General features: G+C 42.0%; 2 protein-coding genes and 1 pseudogene across 2 annotated transcripts in view; 2 read left to right on the forward strand and 1 right to left on the reverse strand.

The window, feature by feature from the left end:
• Positions 1-19073, reverse strand: part of LOC136768279 (zinc finger protein 585A-like) — a 191459-nt pseudogene that overhangs the window by 33587 nt on the left and 138799 nt on the right.
• LOC136768293 (zinc finger protein 391-like) lies at positions 5376-18370 on the forward strand. The gene is made up of 2 exons (XM_066722427.1): positions 5376-5461; positions 16178-18370. Exon 2 carries the CDS (start codon positions 16301-16303, stop codon positions 17528-17530), a length of 1230 nt encoding a protein of 409 aa, XP_066578524.1. The 5' UTR covers positions 5376-5461; positions 16178-16300; the 3' UTR covers positions 17531-18370.
• The window catches only part of LOC136768280 (zinc finger protein 850-like), a 131374-nt gene continuing 117681 nt past the window's right edge, over positions 5381-19073 (forward strand). The window contains exon 1 of the mRNA XM_066722392.1: positions 5381-5461. The gene's annotated coding sequence lies outside the window, so the exon portion shown is untranslated. The remainder of the gene's footprint in view (positions 5462-19073) is intronic.

Below are 19073 nucleotides of genomic sequence, written 5' to 3' on the forward strand. Positions count from 1 at the left end.
CCATAAATGCGGAACACTTGATGGAAAAGAAGTTCTGCAGTTTCAAGCGCGGTGGGAAGCTTCTGTAAAGGTATAAGCCGACATGATTTAGAAAAACGATCTATTGCTACAAAAATGGTAGTATAACCCTGAGAGCTGGGAAGATCAGTAACAAAATCAATAGAAATATGAGACCAGGGACGTTGTGGAATTGGAAGAGGCTCCAGGAGACCAGAGAGGGGATGTCGTGAAGATTTAGACTGGGCACAGATGGAGCATGCATTAACAAACTGGGTAGTATCTTGTGCCAGAGTGGGCCACCAGAATTTCTGTTTAATCAGGGCAATAGTGCGATGGATTCCTGGATGTCCAGAAGCGGGATTAGATTGTATCCATTGCAGAAGACTAGAATGTTTGGATGTAGGTACATAGATCTTATTGGAAGGACATGTAGAAGGGGCAGGATTAGAGGAAAGTTCCCTTCGAAGTTCATCCAAGAAATTCCATTTGATTGGGGCGACAATACAAGTTGAGGGTAGAATTGGATCATCAGATAGGGGTTCATGAACCGAGTCAAACTGATGAGATAGAGTGTCCGCCTTGGTGTTTTTAGATCCTGGGCGTTAAGTCAGGGTGAATTGAAAACGGGTAAAAAATAATACCCAGCGCGCTTGACGGGGGTTGAGACGTTTTGCTGCTCGAATGTATTCCAAATTTCTATGGTCCGAGAGTACCAGAAATGGATGCTTGGATCCTTCCAGCCAATGCCTCCACTCCTCAAAGGCCAACTTTACTGCCAAGAGTTCCCTGTTACCGATGTCATAATTCCTCTCCGCAGGTGATAATTTCCTTGAGAAGAACGCACAGGGATGGAGCTTTGGTGGTTGATTGTGTCTTTGATAGAGCACTGCCCTGACACCGTTTTCAGAAGCATCTACTTCTACCACGAAAGGGAAATTAGGGTCTGGGTGCTTGAGGACTGGAGCAGTGGTAAACAGGGACTTGAGTTTCTTAAAGGCGACTTCAGCAGAATCCGTCCATAATAAACGACGAGCAGAGCCCTTTAATAAAGAAGTTAAAGGAGATTGAACTGAAGTTTCGGATGAAGCGACGATAAAAGTTAGCAAAACCCAAGAAACGTTGCAACTCCTTAATTGTTTGAGGCTGAGGCCACTCAGTTACTGCTCTCACTTTCTCAGGATCCATGTGAACTCCACTGGTATCTTTGATGTATCCCAAAAAGGCCACTCGCTGTCGATGAAATTCACATTTCTCGGCTTTGATATAGAGTCCATTTTGCAACAGACATTGCAGCACCTGTCGAACCTGGGAGATACGTTCTGAGAGAGTAGAGGAGTAAACCAGAATGTCATCAATGTAGGCAATCACAAAGCGATGAAGATAAGGACGTAACACCTCATTCACGAAAGCTTGAAAGACTGAAGGTGCGTTGACCAGACCAAAGGGCATGACTAAATATTCATAGTGTCCAGTGTTAGTAATAAATGCTGTCTTCCACTCATCACCTTTTCGTATTCGGATTAGGTTGTAAGCACTACGCAGATCAAGTTTAGTGAAGTATCGAGCTCCTCTTACCTGTTCCAAGGCAGCAGGAACTAAAGGTAAAGGATATCTATACTTGACTGTAATTGCATTAAGTCCCCTATAATCAATACAGGGTCTTAAACCACCGTCCTTCTTTGCCACGAAGAAGAAGCTTGCCGCAGCAGGTGAAGTGGATGGCCGGATTATGCCTTGTGCTAAAGCCTCCTTGATGTACTCCTCCATGGCCTGCGACTCTGGAAGAGAGAGAGGAAAAATTCTGCCCCGAGGAGGAGTAGAGCCAGGGAGAAGATCAATAGCGCAATCCCAAGGACAATGTGGAGGCAGAGAGGAGGCTCGGGATTTGCTAAACATGGCAGCCAGATTCTTGTATTCTGATGGAAACTCGGGCGGGGTTGATAGAAATGTACTCTTGATGTGGGTGGCTCTGCAAGGTGAAGAAAGACAATTAGAAAGGCAATGTTCTCCCCAAGAAATAATAGTCCCCTTGATCCAAGAAATGACAGGATTATGATGAATGAGCCAGGGATGTCCAAGTATTATGTCAGCTCCAGGAGAATCAATCACTAAGAAAGGCAGTTTTTCAGAATGTAGGTTTCCGATTGGCATGGTGATTGGCTTGGTTTTCTGTGAAACTGGATCGGAACCGATGGGTTTGTTGTTGATTGCTCTGACATTAAGTGGTGGCAAGAACGGTGAAAGAGGAAGGTTCAAACGCTCTGCAGTTCTTCTGTCTATGAAGTTTCCTGCGGACCCCGAATCTATTAAAGCAGATAAAAAGACGTGTTGAGTGTGGAGCTGGATGCATACTGAAAGCATACACTGAGCAGGTGTTATCAGGGGACAAGTACTCACTGATTTCTGTGGAGTGGCCGAAGAAGATCCAGGAAGATTAGGACAGGCGTCTCGGAAATGACCAGATTGACCACAATAAAGGCAGAGGCGCTGTTGTATCCTCCTCTGTCTTTCCTCGGCAGGTAGTCGAGTCCTTCCTATCTGCATGGCTTCTGGTTCTGTAACAGGGCTAGGCTTGAAAGAAGATCTGGTGGATAACCGGGACCGTTTGCCTCGGGATCTTATAAGGTTGTTGAGTCTGATGGCAAGTTGTATTAACTGATGGAGTAATCTGTCTGGTGGAGCCTTCTGCCATAACAGACCTCCATGCAGTTGTAAGTACTCTTAATACTCCACAGATTTTTCACAATGGGTTACAGTAGAACACAAACATTGTTAATTTTCATTACAGGAGGATGATGAAGACACCTTGTCAGCTGCCACAGTGAGGGAAGATACAGAGAGGCCTATCGAGGTTCACACCTTAAAAATAACATCTAACAGTTGATGATAGTGTTGTACCATAATAAAACATGCACCTTCTTTTTCTCTAACAGAGCAATGCTGGAAATTACAATGCAGAAGAGGGTCCATCCACCTCCACAGCACAACTAACCTCAGTAAGATGTTCAGCCCATGGCCCATGACTAACAACGAAACAAAGTAGACCTGGCACTGTGAAATTCAGTGTCATTTTTTTGTGTATGTTAATTTGTACTTAGAGAAATAAATTGAAGCAAAAGACAAAAATAGAAATACAACTGCTGGAGCATCAGTTAAAGGTGGGTGAGGTTCACACAAGTGGATGATTTTACTTGTTTGAACAACATAAAACATTAACTTCTGTACTGCATTTGTACTTGAAGAAAATAAAGAAGACTTCATAAACAGAAAGGCATATTGTCTTTATTTGACACTGGGGAGGTGATGGGTCAGTCAGAAATGATGGGAGCATATTGTGTCTGACTGCTCTTCCATCTCGTGCGTCAGCGGGGTGCTCAGGATCGTTATCAGGATTGTTCACTGGTTCAGTAGGACATTGTTCTCCTCTAATTGTGGCAATGTTGTGGATAATCACAGATGCCACAATCATGTCACATGCCCTTTCTGGGGTGACCCTGAGCCTATGAAGGCACTGGAACCGGGCCTTGAGCATCCCAATGCTCATCTCTACCCTGGCTCGTGTCCTGCAGTGAGCCATGTTATAACATTGCTGCGGGCCGGGCTCAGGATCAGGGTAAGGGGTCAGCAAATAGGGCTGGCAGGGGTACCCTCTGTCACAGAGCAGGTAACCATCGTACTCTCCTATGATAATACGAGGATACAGTTTACATTTCCAGTTGCAATAGGAGGAAACAAAATATTGATTATAATAGGATATAGCTATATATATATAACTCACCACGGGCAAATCTAGCGCTCAGTGTACACTCATGAAATATTTGCGAGTCATGCACAGACCCAGGCCACTTTGCTTCCACGTTGCTGATGATGTGGCTGCATCACGTATGATCTTCACAGTGCAGAGCAGTAATTAGCTGCAGTAGCTGTATTGTGAAGTGTCTTTCATTTGGAAAGCTAAAGGCTACTATTAGGCTTACCTGCACATTAATGCTGTGGAAAGACTTCCTATTCACATAATCTCCTTCATTTACTGAAGGAGCTGTGATAGGAATATCAGTGCCATCTATGCACCTGGAAACCCTAAAATATATCAAATTAACTGATTAGTGCTTCAAGTCTCAAAGCTTCATACTTAATACATTAATTATTGCTTAGACAGAACTGTGGAGTTCCTCTTTGATGAGTCTGTGACTTGGGAAAACCACAAAAGTGTACAGTACACGTTTCAGTGCAAGAGTCACATTTCTGACAGCCTGACAGACGGCTGTTGTGTAAATACGCTCAGCGTCGCCGATGTCATATAGAAACTCCCGCTGGCAAAAGTGCAACACAAATAATGTGTCCTGAACTGAGAGCATGTCCGCAATGTGTCATATGAACAAAATGACGGCTGAGGATATTGTTCAGATGAATGATCGACTGTGCAGAAAAACGGTAAGGCTCAAACAGATGATCATCACGGCATGATAAACCATGCAGGCGGGGTCTGATCACCCTCTCCTGACTGAGTATTTGTGCTTCAATATCAACTGGCTCTTCAAGGAAAGGACACACCATGTCTGACCCCTCCTTCAGCCCGCAGGCTGCAGCTAGAGAGCAGGAGAAACTCCAGGTTAGTGGAGAAAACCTGCCAGCGAGCAGGTCATTTTCATGGAGTTTGTCGCCATAGTAAGAGACTCAGAGTTGAGCTGAACTGGCTGTGAATCCGACAACCCAGAGTTTCCTACAACTGAGTCAACTAACTCTGAGTTTCACTGATCCCGCTTTCAGAAACAGGGCCCTGAATGTCCTACAAGGATTAAACCCCACGGTGACCCACGGCACCTGTCGTCTGTTTTCAACTCTTCAATCTCACTCCTTTCTACCCACAACTCCGGCCACGTGTCAGAAAACTACTCTTCCCAGCATGCACCTCTCTGTCGGCAGCGCTGCGGGAACTGCGCCACACGAGTCTGCGCAGAATATGAGCATTTAGCCAACGCATGCGCAGACTTTCCGCAGACTCTGCGCACAGTGAGCACAGTCTGCTTGTCGCACCATGTACACACACTTCCTATCATAACAATAGTAAATACTGAAGCGACACACAAACAGCCTGCAATGATCACAACTAATGACTGTTGTTGTGTAATAGAGCTCTAGGTAGGAACCTTATGGACCGGCAGGATTGCGGAGGGACAGCAGTGTGTGTAGCACAGCGTGTGTGTGGCTTTATATCTATATAGTGTGTGTGTGTGTGGATTTATATCTATATACTGTGTGTGTGTGTGTGGATTTATATCTATATACTGTGTGTGTGTGTGGATTTATATCTATATATATATATATATATATATACTGTGTGTGTATATTTATATATAGTGTGTTCAGCAGCACAATCCCGGCTCACAGAGGGAGCACATGCTGATCTCGACAGGCTCGCACTGCGGCTGGATGCACATGTGATGAAGACGACACACGTGTGAGTGTATTTGTGTGTAACAGGATCTGAACATACGAGCTGCTACACATGCGCTGCACCGACCAGACACAACTTTCGCCCAACTAGTTGCAGGGCTGCAGGCGCTATAAACCCAGAGCAGCCGCTATTGCAGGCGCTTGGGCTCCACAGAGGGATCAATAATGCAAACTGTAACTAATGTACCTGTAATGAAAGCGTGTCTTACAGATGAATACTTCTGTCCCAGGAAATGCAACAGTAACAGGCTGCTGACCAGGTCAAGTGTGTGCATTTTATTTTGAAAGTAGAAGACTGATTCAACAGGTTTTTAATGCAGCCACTTGTACTTTGCAGCCAAAATGTAAACCAGTAAAATGTATGAAGAAAAACAAACCTTAGATATCATTCGACTTAACATATGAAAAACTATAGTGAGAGGGGAAGAAAACACAGAAAACAGCTCGGACAGCTCACATATTTAAATCCCACATTGATCTTGTGGATTGATTGGAAAGATGCTGTGGATAAAAATCAGTGAAATAGTGATTATTATTTGGGTGAGTTTTAACTGAAAATAGGAATTCAGGTCGACTCCACCTTGCAGGCTCATATTGTGATATTGTGCAGACCTATACACTCCTTTGGCACTAGAGTGATTACTGTTTTATGAATTAAATGTCTATTTGGCCTATAATCGTATATATATATTTAAATTATGGTGATTACTATTAAATATACATACAGTGGTAGAATTATTTGGTGCATCAACAGACAAATTCTGAGGTACCTACTGTATGCGATACAGTAAAGTGTTTATTTGTGGATGTTGGCAAATACTATTAATAAATAGATACTATTCAACATCTTGCTGAATATCTGAGTTGGATGGTCTGTAAAAAACCACTAATCCTCCAGATCTCTTGTTCAAAAGTTTCAATCACAAAGATTCTGTTCTGTTACTGGGATCTAATACAAGTTCTTCTGCCTCAATGTCATTTTTCACATATAATGCTACCCCACCCCCTCTTCGATTTTGCCTGTCTCTCCAAACTGTGTGTATCCTTCCAACTTGTATTCATCCCCATCATTTTCTGTAAGCCATGTTTCTGTCACTCCGACAACATCATAGTCACACACCAGCACTGTGGCTTCTAGGTCTAACATCTTGTTCCTTATACTCCTGGCATTGAGGTACAAACATTTCAGGACTTTCCTACTGGCAGTTTCCCTTTGTTTTCTTTCCTTAGAGGAACATCTCCCATTGTCAGAGCTCGCTGCCCCCCTGGTCCCTAGTTTAAAAGATTCTCAGAGGTAGTGAGTGAAATCTGAAAGGATCAATGCAAGCGGGATAAAGTTAGACATGCTGGTGTCTTGCAGGCCTCGCTGCAGGGATGAACAGAATTATAATGCCGGTTGGGGCTTCAGAAAGAGAGTGCAGAGAGCACAGGGAAGCAATGGAAACTTTGAAAAAAACTAAATGGAGAGATGGAGAGTGAACTTACAGCAGGAAGTGCTGAACGGCGTGTTATTGCAGAAAATACAAGCAAATTACGAGCACAAACTGTTGTATTAAGACAGGATCTGAAGGCTAGTATTTCTGATAATGGGTATAATAAAGCAACTGGACAAATGTCAGGGTGCATATGAGATGCTTTGGGACAAAAGTGTAAAGAATCCACAGGTTTTTGGGAATGTGCTGTGAGTGAGAGCCTCTTGAAAACCAAATTGGAAAACCTCAAGAGCGTGTAGCGGCTCTGGGAATCCAATTGCCAGTGGATAGTGATGAGGACAGTGAGCAGGAAAGTGCAGGAGAGTACAGTCAGGGACACGCAGACCAAAACAGACAGGCGAGTGTGAACAGACCGTTAAAGGCTGCTCCATTCAGAATAAGAGGGCGTCCGACCCGCAGGACAAGCTGACGCTCAACCGCCCTCTACAGATCACGAATACCAGGACAGACATGAACACATTCAATTGTCTGCATCACTGGGAACACTTTGCAGGAGTGTGGGCCAGTGGGATGGATGTAGTGATCCACGCCCCTATCTAGCTGAAATACAGAGGCAGGGCAGACTAACGGCTTAGATGACCAGGACTAGGGCTGAATGATTAATCGAAATCGAATCTCAATCGCAATTTGAAATGTTGCAGTTAGCTAATCGCAAAGGCTGCGATGTGGATGCGATATGAAAAATATGCAGCGAGTGTCCCAGAGCAAAAACATGACTGCCCTCTTTGTGTGGCAGTCTTACTAACCAATAGAGTGAGTGCACCTCCGTTCTGCCCAATCAGCGCTGCCCAGCCCACTGCGTACACGCCCCCTTTAAAAACACACAGCAAAGCGCGGTGCAGTGGGATTATGGCGTCTGCAGAGTCAGAGCGATCATTAGGTGAATTCATACCAAAGACAAACAGCTCTTCGGTAATAGGGGATTATTTCGGCTTCGAAGTGACAGACACCGAACAGAAAGGTAATTTATGGAGGGTGATCAGTGCCAAAATTAAGATGAACGTGATTATGAAGATGAACATGAACATGAAGATGATTATGAAGATGATTATGAACATGAAGATGATTATGAGTAAGATCATGATTATGAACATGAACATGAAGATGATTATTAACATGATTATGAAGATGATTATGAAGACGAACATGAAGAGGATTATGAACGTGAACATGAAGATGATTATGAGCTCTGGATAGGACATTAAGCGCACTGGCTACCACCCACCAGCTCTGATTGACAAGAGATGCTACTAAATGTAGAAGCGCACTGAGAAATGTGAATAACAAGAGACAAACGGAAAATAAATATATACATGTTGAAACTAATTAATGTATAAATACATGTTTAAATAAATAAACAAATAAATAGATGAATACATAAATAGATAGTCCTAAATGTCCATGTATTTGTTTAATTGTGTATTTATTTTCTCTGTGTATTTATTTAAAAAAAGGTTGGATAGTCCTCCATACTCTGAAACCGTGTAACTCCATTATTTTTATTTTTTTTAATATATACCTAAAAAACATCTTGAATACATTATAATTCGGACATAAAAAATACCAGTCTCACAGTCGTGCGCCTTAACCAGTACACTGGAGCCTTACTATGGGCACTGCGGTGAATCTGCATTGTGACGCAGGAGAGCGGGGTTCTTCCTATATCTTTATATGTATCTAGGACTTAATCTAACACCTCCCTTTATATATAGATACCGTGTGAGCGAGTCGATGTGTCTTTGTAAATATATATATTAGTGCTGTAACGTTAACGCTAGCTAATCTGGAAACATTAACTATATTAAAAAAAAAAAAATGAATGCAAAAAAAACGATTTGGGGTCCGCCCTTTGCAAATTGTCCCGGGGGCGGGACGAGCATTTACGTCATATTACTAATCCTCCCATAGGTGCTCAAAGCTGTCACTCCCAAAAACCGCAGCTCTGTAGATGTCGAGTGAGCCTGGTTACGCCATTCCCGTATAAGCAGCGCTGAGATGCCGGTGTAGCCGAGCTCCGCACCGCAGCGGCTCCAGCGCAATGTAGTGTTCGCCCAATAGACTTATTATGCTATCAAACCTTTTTTTAACTAGAGCAAATATGTATTATTCGTTCATTACAAAGCAATGGCTTTGTTATCACATACAATTTTTACTCAATTCCCATATACAATAATACAATACACCATAGTAGTATTATTCAGTGTGTATCCACTTACATCACATTGAAACATCACATATCATTTCACATTTCAGTCACACAGCCAAACAGCACAATTGTTTCAATCCAGTAGTCACTCTATTAAACTATGGAAAGGATAGTTCATGAAATGCCCATAGTCCAACCAGACTCTGTATCCTTCAATTGCGCTTAGATTTAAAAGAGGTTGGAGTTGTATGACTATTCATGTTTCTTTCCAATCTATTTTCATATTATTTCTTCAGGCCTTTCTCCAATTTTTCCTGAAAGATAAAATTGTTATTTTCAGCACCTGAAATCAATCAGAAATGAATTGTTAATAATCTGTCCGTCTATTCTTGGACATCACCTCCCTCCTGTTGTCAATTGGAATCAGCAGAGTTAGTTAGTTACTTTTACCAGAGTATGGTAAGCATCGTATGTTTCCACCATCCCCCTCCCTCCTGTCCGTCCACACACACTGACATCAGTGGCCATGAGGACGGATTATGGGCCGCAGCACTTAGAGCGGAGGCCAGTGCGAGAGGGGAGACTATGCACTGATGTGTCATGGCATGTGAGTAGGGAACCTGTGGACTAAATGTGAGGGAAATTCATTGTTGTTGGTTCCTGTGAAGACAGATAATAGTAGTTATTTTTCTATTAATCTGTATCAACATCAGTATTATTAGCATTAGTAATGTAACTATTCTCGATTTCCCAGGACATTACTTTTTGTTGACAATGTTGCTTGGTTTGTAGTAGTACATCTGTATTTAGTTACAAGGCAGCTCTCTTATCTCTCTCAGTGGGGAGCTGACCTCACAGACACTTTCACTGCCCCACCCCCCCCCTTTTTTTTTGTGTGTTTGTTTGGGGGGGTGAATCCCTTCCTGATTGATAGGGTATTTCTGTTTGGGAAAGCACTATTTCCATACAGTTTCATGACTTTAGATTTTAAACTATATCTCATTCAATGATTTATTTATTTTACATTAAGTTATACCTTAAGTAACTTCCTTATTTTCCTTCATATTCCATTCAATCACCATCAAAACTCTTGTGCTGAAAGTGGCAGCACATTTTTTTCACACATACCAAACTCCCTTTGTCCAGCTTCCCAAGCCTCATCAACTCTTAAACCCCTTGTCAACTTTCAACCTTCATCAACATCGTTCAGACCCTCTGAAAACATCACTCTGTATCCTAACAGCTGTTCTTTCTCCTTTTCCTAATTTCTTACTAGACAATTCAATTCATTTGATCAATTTGTATTATTACTATTTATACACATTTCGCTCCATTATTTGAGTTAATGGACTAAGATATTTACCTAACAAAATATCTTCTGAAAATAAGCATTTTAATTGATTTCAATAATGATTCCCAGATACCTCAGGAAAACTAATTTTCAAAAAATGTGTTCAGTCAATGATTTCCCCAATGAAGAGCCTGCGTGGGCACTAAGACTGTCCGCCTGCGCGGCTCATATATGTCTTTATTGTGTCACTTCCTCCTATTGAAGTCCAATCTACACCGGTACAGGTTCAGAAGAACTGTTCCCAAAGCCAGATTGAACTGATCAATAGTTCATTTCTTACCTACACCTTGTATTTAGGCATCTTATATCTGGGGATTTCAAAAACTCTTCATTGTGGAACTCACAGCTACCAAATGACCACACCTTTAATTTCCTGGAGTATCTGGTTATCTATGTATTCATATCTTCACCAAATTTCACTGTTTCCTCAGATTCCCATTTCAGAAATTAGCTCTAATTCAATTTTCAACATTTTATTTTTTATTTCTGGTTTGTAAAACTCATTCTAATAGTATTTTTATGTTTTATTTTCTCCTTCAAATTATTAAATATTAATTTTAGCTCACTTATTCAATGCTCATAATTTTATATTTCTATAGTATCCTTAAAATTCTTACCCTTTGACTAATTCACTCATCTTAAATCCAAGGTCTTATTTTAACTTTTATTTCAGGTATTTTATGCTATGCACCAATAACCAAACATTTTCTGAAAATAAGACTATAATATGTTACTATACTGTTACATTAATTGTTTACATAGAATTTACATGCAGGCTGTCGGGGCTGCACCAGAGTGTTGCTCATTTGGATTTCAGCCCTTTATTTTCCTTTAATTTGACTTTACAGAATTCCATAATATGATTTTTTAACTAACATATTATTGTCCTTTTGAGTCTTAGAGGACACCATGACTATTTATGTACTTTATTATTATTAATCTATGTATTTAGTGTATATTTTGTATTACTTTAACATTATTCTTATAATAGAATATATTATGTATTTCTTGTTTCTGATGCCTTATGCACTCTGTATACAGTTAAATGTCTAAATCCTCCTTAATATGTTGTTAAAACATCAATAACTGTGTAATTGTAAATATGATTCTGAAATTATTGGTTACTTCCCTTCTCAGTTTTATTCTGGACTATGCACAATATTAAAAATACAAAGCATACAAAACAGACATTTACCTTACATAACCTTCAGACTATTATGTTTATACACTCACCTAAAGGATTATTAGGAACACCTGTTCAATTTCTCATTAATGCAATTATCTAACCAACCAATCACATGGCAGTTGCTTCAATGCATTTAGGGGTGTGGTCCTGGTCAAGACAATCTCCTGAACTCCAAACTGAATGTCTGAATGGGAAAGAAAGGTGATTTAAGCAATTTTGAGCGTGGCATGGTTGTTGGTGCCAGACGGGTCGGTCTGAGTATTTCACAATCTGCTCAGTTACTGTGATTTTCACGCACAACCATTTCTAGGGTTTACAAAGAATGGTGTGAAAAGGGAAAAACATCCAGTATGCGGCAGTCCTGTGGGCGAAAATGCCTTGTTGATGCTAGAGGTCAGAGGAGAATGGGCCGACTGATTCAAGCTGATAGAAGAGCAACTTTGACTGAAATAACCACTCGTTACAACCGAGGTATGCAGCAAAGCATTTGTGAAGCCACAACACGTACAACCTTGAGGCGGATGGGCTACAACAGCAGAAGACCCCACCGGGTACCACTCATCTCCACTACAAATAGGAAAAAGAGGCTACAATTTGCACAAGCTCACCAAAATTGGACAGTTGAAGACTGGAAAAATGTTGCCTGGTCTGATGAGTCTCGATTTCTGTTGAGACATTCAGATGGTAGAGTCAGAATTTGGCGTAAACAGAATGAGAACATGGATCCATCATGCCTTGTTACCACTGTGCAGGCTGGTGGTGTAATGGTGTGGGGGATGTTTTCTTGGCACACTTTAGGCCCTTTAGTGCCAATTGGGCATCATTTTAAATGCCACGGCCTACCTGAGCATTGTTTCTGACCATGTCCATCCCTTTATGACCACCATGTACCCATCCTCTGATGGCTACTTCCAGCAGGATAATGCACCATGTCACAAAGGTTGAATCGTTTCAAATTGGTTTCTTGAACATGACAATGAGTTCACTGTACTAAACTGGCCCCCACAGTCACCAGATCTCAACCCAATAGAGCATCTTTGGGATGTGGTGGAACGGGAGCTTCGTGCCCTGGATGTGCATCCCACAAATCTCCATCAACTGCAAGATGCTATCCTATCAATATGGGCCAACATTTCTAAAGAATGCTTTCAGCACCTTGTTGAATCAATGCCACGTAGAATTAAGGCAGTTCTGAAGGCGAAAGGGGGTCAAACACAGTATTAGTATGGTGTTCCTAATAATCCTTTAGGTGAGTGTATATATGTACATAAACACACAAAGCACATACAGATTGAAATCCAAAGATAATTCAGATATTAGATTAGTGGCGTGTTTTGTTGACCCTGTAGTGTCTCAAACAGCCCTTAGCATTTATTTATTTATTATATTGTTATTATTAAAAATCAGATGTAAAATAATCTTTCAATTATTTCACTACTTTGATGTTTTCTTGATCTATTATGATCAATTTCTTCTCTAAATTCTTATTATTCAGACAAAGAATTATAGAAACTTTGTCGGTTTTATATCTTGTTTTTACCTGGGGGTCCAGTCAGGATCCCACTCTGTCTTTACCATTTTAAGTTTAACATTTTTAAACTTCTCTTACCATTTTAAGTTTTACCATTTTAAACTTGTAGGAATTCACATACAGACACGTATTTTAACGCCATTATGCCAATCCTATCTTTGCCAACGATGGGGCTATATCGCTGGACTTTATGTACCTCAGGTTCTGTCTGGCTTTGACTGCCACTAATTGTCTCAGCGTACAAGGATTTCCTTGCTTAACTTGGGGCTCAGTAGGCCTCGTCGTACCTTTAAGTTCCTTTGGTATCTCTCCCCGCAGATCTGTCTTACTTGGAATTCACCCTACTGTGAACCTCCGCTGTACAGTCAAACCTTTCTATTTGTTTTACCTCTACCTCTCCACAGGTTCTCTATAAATTACAATCTGATAGCCTCAAACAATCCCGAGATCAAATCTAAATATACAGGGTGGTAATTTTTTAAAGATACTCACCCTTGTTTTGGTCCCGGGAGTGGAGGCAAGTTCAGATCCTGTTCATGACGCCAAGTGAAGAACCCAGTCTGGATGCATAGATGGTAAATGTATTTATTTAACATGCCAGGCCTGGAAGGGGCACGACATGGAAGCACTCTACCTCAGCAGAGACTTATTGAACAGCACAAGTGGTCAGCCTTATATGCATTGCAGGACATGTGTTTCTGTGGCCGGAGTCTGCCAGAGTGTTATCTCGAGGTCAGATTTCTGACCCTGGTAATGTTCATGGTAGTCTTCCATGGAACAGGTGAGGGATCCAAAGAACAGATGTCTTCCTTTGATATACTAGGAAAGGTGCGATCCCACGGATCTTATTTAACAACTGTCAATCGCTCATTAAAAAGAACAGTTCCTGCCTATCTGGAGAAAAGATTAAGTCCATAGATTTTAACAAAGAACTGTGGGCCCTCTCTCTCTCTGCAGTTTGATCTTTTCTGTTATTGACAGGAATGTCTAGACGGTATGCCATGAACAACTTGGTTGTTGGTTGTTGTTACCATAATACATTTACTTTGCTTGGTCTGCATATTATTATTAATATAAAACATAATACACTTTATATAAAACATTAATAACGGCTCTTCAGCGTGTGTTTGTTTTGGTGAGGAGAGACGGGGCCCGCACGCCATGCCCTGTTACCTGGATCCTGTCCCTCGTTGGCCAGCGGGGCTGTCACTCATACAGGGCGGGGCTGTAGCTTTCCAATGACACAGACACACCGTGTCCGAGCAGCTGTGTGTTTGTGCCCCGTTTCCACTGGCAGAGCATCCGGACATGCCGTGTTTAGTGGAGGTTAAATATCTGCTGCTGGACATGTCCGTAATGTCCGTCCCACTGAGGACATGATTGACTTTCAGAAGAGAGGAGTGTACTGGACTGAGACACAGGAAGAGATCAGACACATTGTGTCGGAAGATATAATCTCAAGTGCCTGTGCGATCACGAAGAAATTACAGTTTTATTAGCAGCATGGAGTGAAATCCACGTACAGAAACAATGACTGCTTACAGTTAATATCCGAGTGCATTAAAAACTTGGATTTCACAGGACCGGTGCAGTGCCTGACTAGTTAACAATAAACTGAAGGATAATAATCGGATCGTAGCAGCTGATGTTATTAATATTGTATGAACAGCTGGTCAGTGTTTCAGGCTGTGTTGTGTGAATGGTGTGCAGGACAATCCGCAGAGACAATCAGTGTGAAGGCGAACACGATTCAGTTTAACGTGTCCATTTACAAGTTAAATGAATGAATAAATAAATACAGCAGATCTGGGTTTCACTCTAAAACATTAAGGACTGGTTTAATAAATGCATAAACGCCATGACTGAGACGTGCACACTTTAGTTCAATTATAACCTGCTATATTGTATCTGGGTGATTAATCGTGAAACGTGTGTATTTTGTTTCAACTGTAACTTGCCCTGGTTAAGGACGTCTGATAAGTAAATTATAAATAATACGGCAAAAAGTATTGTTTGCAGTTAGTAAGAAAGTAACACTTAGTAAGGCTGGAATCCACCTGCTGTGAGACAACAAGCTGTTCACGGGTGACATTCAACTGCAAAGCCGGGACATTTGTTTCAGCAAGCAATGCTCCCACATTGGATTCTTAGGACACAAGAGGGAGCTCAAGCTACTGTTTACAAACCCTGGGGCAAGAACCGAGTCAGATGGGTCGATCACATCACCGAACCTTCGGGACTGAGCAGGGGTGACCGCACACGCTGGAAACACACTAGGGAAGCTCTGGGGCAAATCATATGACTGAGTGTCCAGACAATCCAAACACAAACCAAACCCACAGTCGCTGCTCCTCCATCAGAGGGACGGATTCACAGCGGCCTGGTTTTACAGAAACAGCTCTGGGACTCCAGCACGGCATGGCACGGCGCTTAAGCAGTGGAGCCGAGGCACTAGTGTGAGAGGCACAGAGCGCACATGGGGAGGACAGGGCGCTTACAGAAGAGACGCAATTCTCAGACAGAGCAGAAAGCCACGATACAACAAGAAAACCAAATACAAAGTAGATAAATGAAATCTGACACAAAAAATAAAACACCTTACCCTTCAAAAACTAATCATAGATGCGGAGTCTGTTGACAGGACTATGAAAGCCACTGACCGTGTGCTCTGTGCAAGAATGAAACGCCATGGCAGCTTTGTGGTGGCTGGGATGAGTCACTGCATCAACAGTACAGAATAGTCTATGTCTATGTAAGGCCTCAAGTGACAATATTCAAAAGCCAGATGTTTGGAATTCTGTTTCCCTGTTTAGTATTCTTCTTTACTTGTATATAATTATTCTGGCTGATGCTAGTCTAATATAAATGGCTGTAATTTCTGGAGGTCAGATTTGAGTAGTTATTTTTACAGAAGTTAATAAGACTGTGAAGTTTCATTGTCCAGTGTCAAAAGTCTGCCTGGAGCAGTAAAAAAGTGTTATATTGACAATACATTCTTTGTTTTTCTTCCCAGAATGATTTGGCTCCATTCTGAGGCAGGACACAGAGCCCACAGCTACTGAAGAACCAGGGACTGAGTGAGCAGCCCAGGAGCAGACAGAGTGAGGAGGAGCTCAGGAGACAGGAGTCTGGCCACATGGCAGAGCCACACACTGAGGGGTCGACACAGGGACTCGGGGCACTGGGATCTGACACTGTAGGCTCAAAGTTCATGCCAAAGGTCATAAAAAGTGACCTTGAGATGGACTGCCCCCACACTGCAGATCTCTGCAGGACCCAGTCTCTGGGATCTGAGTGTGGACCCAGTGCAGCTGGTGCTGAGCCGGGCTCTCCCAGAACACAGTGTGGACCCAGTCTGCTGTCTGATCACATCAAAACGGAGGACGACACACTGGAGTGTGTTTACACAGTGGAGCCGAGGACACAGACTCCCTTCAGAGACGCACTCATTCATCTCAAAATTGAGAATATTACAGACAGCGCCTGGGACCTGTGGCCTGAACTCCCTGTAGCTGGACAGTGTGACCCAGAGTCTGCTGGCTTGAGGACGGGGCTCAGTGGGGGGAGTGACAGTGCAGTGAGTGAGGAGAGCCCATCATCACAGCACAGACAGCTGCGTCCCAGACCCCCTAGACCACCTCGCTCCTCCAGCTCCCCCTCCTCACCACTGCAGAGTGGAAAACAGCGTCCCCATCGCCAGCCCCAGAGTAGGAAGAGCTTCACAGGGGCATCAGGGCTTATTGGACAGCACCGCACTCTCAGAGAGAAGACGCTCCACTGTGCCCAGTGTGGGAAGAGTTTCTCTCAAGCAGAACACCTCAAAGCACACCATCGCATTCACACAGGAGAGAGACCGTACTGCTGTGGCCAGTGTGGGAAGAGTTTCTCTTATGCCTCTAGCCTCAACAGACACCAGCGCATCCACACAGGAGAGAAACCGTACAGCTGTTCCCAGTGTGGGAAGAGATTCTCTGATTCATCCTCCCTCATCAGACACCAGCACATTCACATTGGAGAGAGACCATTCAGCTGTGCCCAGTGTGGGAAGGGTTTTTCTCAAGTAGGTAATCTCAACACACACCAGCGCATTCACACAGGAGAGAGACCTTACTGCTGTGGCCAGTGTGGGAAGTGTTTCTCTCAGGCAGAACACCTCAACATACATCAGCGCATTCACACAGGAGAGAGACCGTTCTGCTGTGCTCAGTGTGGGAAGACATTCTCTCGCTTAGCTAATTTCAACACACACCAGCGCATTCACACAGGAGAGAGACCGTACTGCTGTGCAAAGTGTGGGAAGAAGTTCTCTCGGGCAGAACACCTCAACACACACCAGCGCATTCATACAAGATATGTATCCACGTGATCGGCCACACTGCACAAGCTGCTGGGCTCTTACTGAGTGTACTTTCATAATGGGCAGAAACGTTTATCATGTTTATGTCTGTAAAACACTTTGAGAGTCCCACAATACTCAATACTTCTGAGAAATACAGAGAACGCTTCGGTGATGAGAAATACACAAAGTGGGTGTGACGTCACAAGTGGAGTTCAATAACATGACATCTACCAGTAAAGCGACTGTTCGACTGTTTCTCCTGTTGTCAGCAATATTCGAAACTACTGCAAATCATTATCTACACAGTACTTACAGAGAATAATACACAATACATGTTTTGGCTTTTTCGTTTACGTGCAATATTAAAACTTAGTTTGGTTGTTTGGTTTGGTGGGTCTCCGACTGTAGAGAAAGGACACGCAGCATTTCAGCATTTGGCCAAATAACTCCTACTAATTCATATTTAATTATATCGGTATTTACATGTTATAAATTTAAAAAACTTAAAACAACCCCTACATTCAAAAGTTGACTTTGCTGCCCTCACAGTCTGTTGAGAGAGATTGCTGAGATGGACACCAGACATCCAGTGACTCTCATCTGGTTTGGAGTCGGGACAGAACTGGGAGTAGGACTGGGGAGTGGGGCAGAAGAAACAAGTCGCTGCTTTGCCTGGTTTGTCAAGCCAATGCGCTGTTGCTGTGTCCTTGTACTTCAACTGAAACTATACAGTGAGCGTTTGAGATTGAAAATGATTGGTATGTATTATTATTATTACCAATATTACAAAACAAGTGTCTCTTTTCACACATTTAACTTAAATCTTGTTTTTTTTTTCAGATTTAGTAAATACTTCAGTCATTTTTCCCACATTAATAAAGATTTTGTTTTTTAAAAGAAATACTTAAATAAATGCTTATTCTCCATTTTTGAAAGTAAATATGTATCGTTTGAATAAATATTGAACTAAATCCTAAATCTCTGAGTCACAAAATAAATAAATATATAGCTTTTAAATAAATATTTAGTCTAAATATTAATGTAAAACATAAATATCAATGTTAAATATAAGTATAAATGCTAAATATAAATATAAACATTAAATATAAAAATTACATCTTACAGAAGCGTATTTACGGAAGCGTATTGTTGCCAACTGAAAAAATAAAAATACACATTTATTTTTTATTTTTTGTATTTTGGGGGTGTGTTTGCTGCCACAGGATTTTTTTGTTGTTTTGGGGGGGGGGGGGTGGCTGCGTGGGCACTAAGACTGTCCGCCTGCACGGCTCATAGGTCTTTATTGTGTCAACCTCCTCCTATTGAAGTCCAATCTACACGGGTACAGGTTCAGAAGAACTGTTGCCAAAGCCAGATTGAACTGATCAATAGTTTATTTATTACCTACTCAGTGTATTTAAGGAGTTTGTGTTATATCTAGGTATTTCAAAACTCTTCATTGTGGAACATTTAGCTACTAAATGATGACATTTTAACTTCCTGGATGAGCTGGTTATTTATTATTATTATTATTATTATTTATTTCTTGGCAGACGCCCTTATCCAGGGA

The sequence above is a fragment of the Amia ocellicauda genome, chromosome 14 (genome assembly GCF_036373705.1).
Source record: "Amia ocellicauda isolate fAmiCal2 chromosome 14, fAmiCal2.hap1, whole genome shotgun sequence".
NCBI lineage: Eukaryota > Metazoa > Chordata > Actinopteri > Amiiformes > Amiidae > Amia > Amia ocellicauda.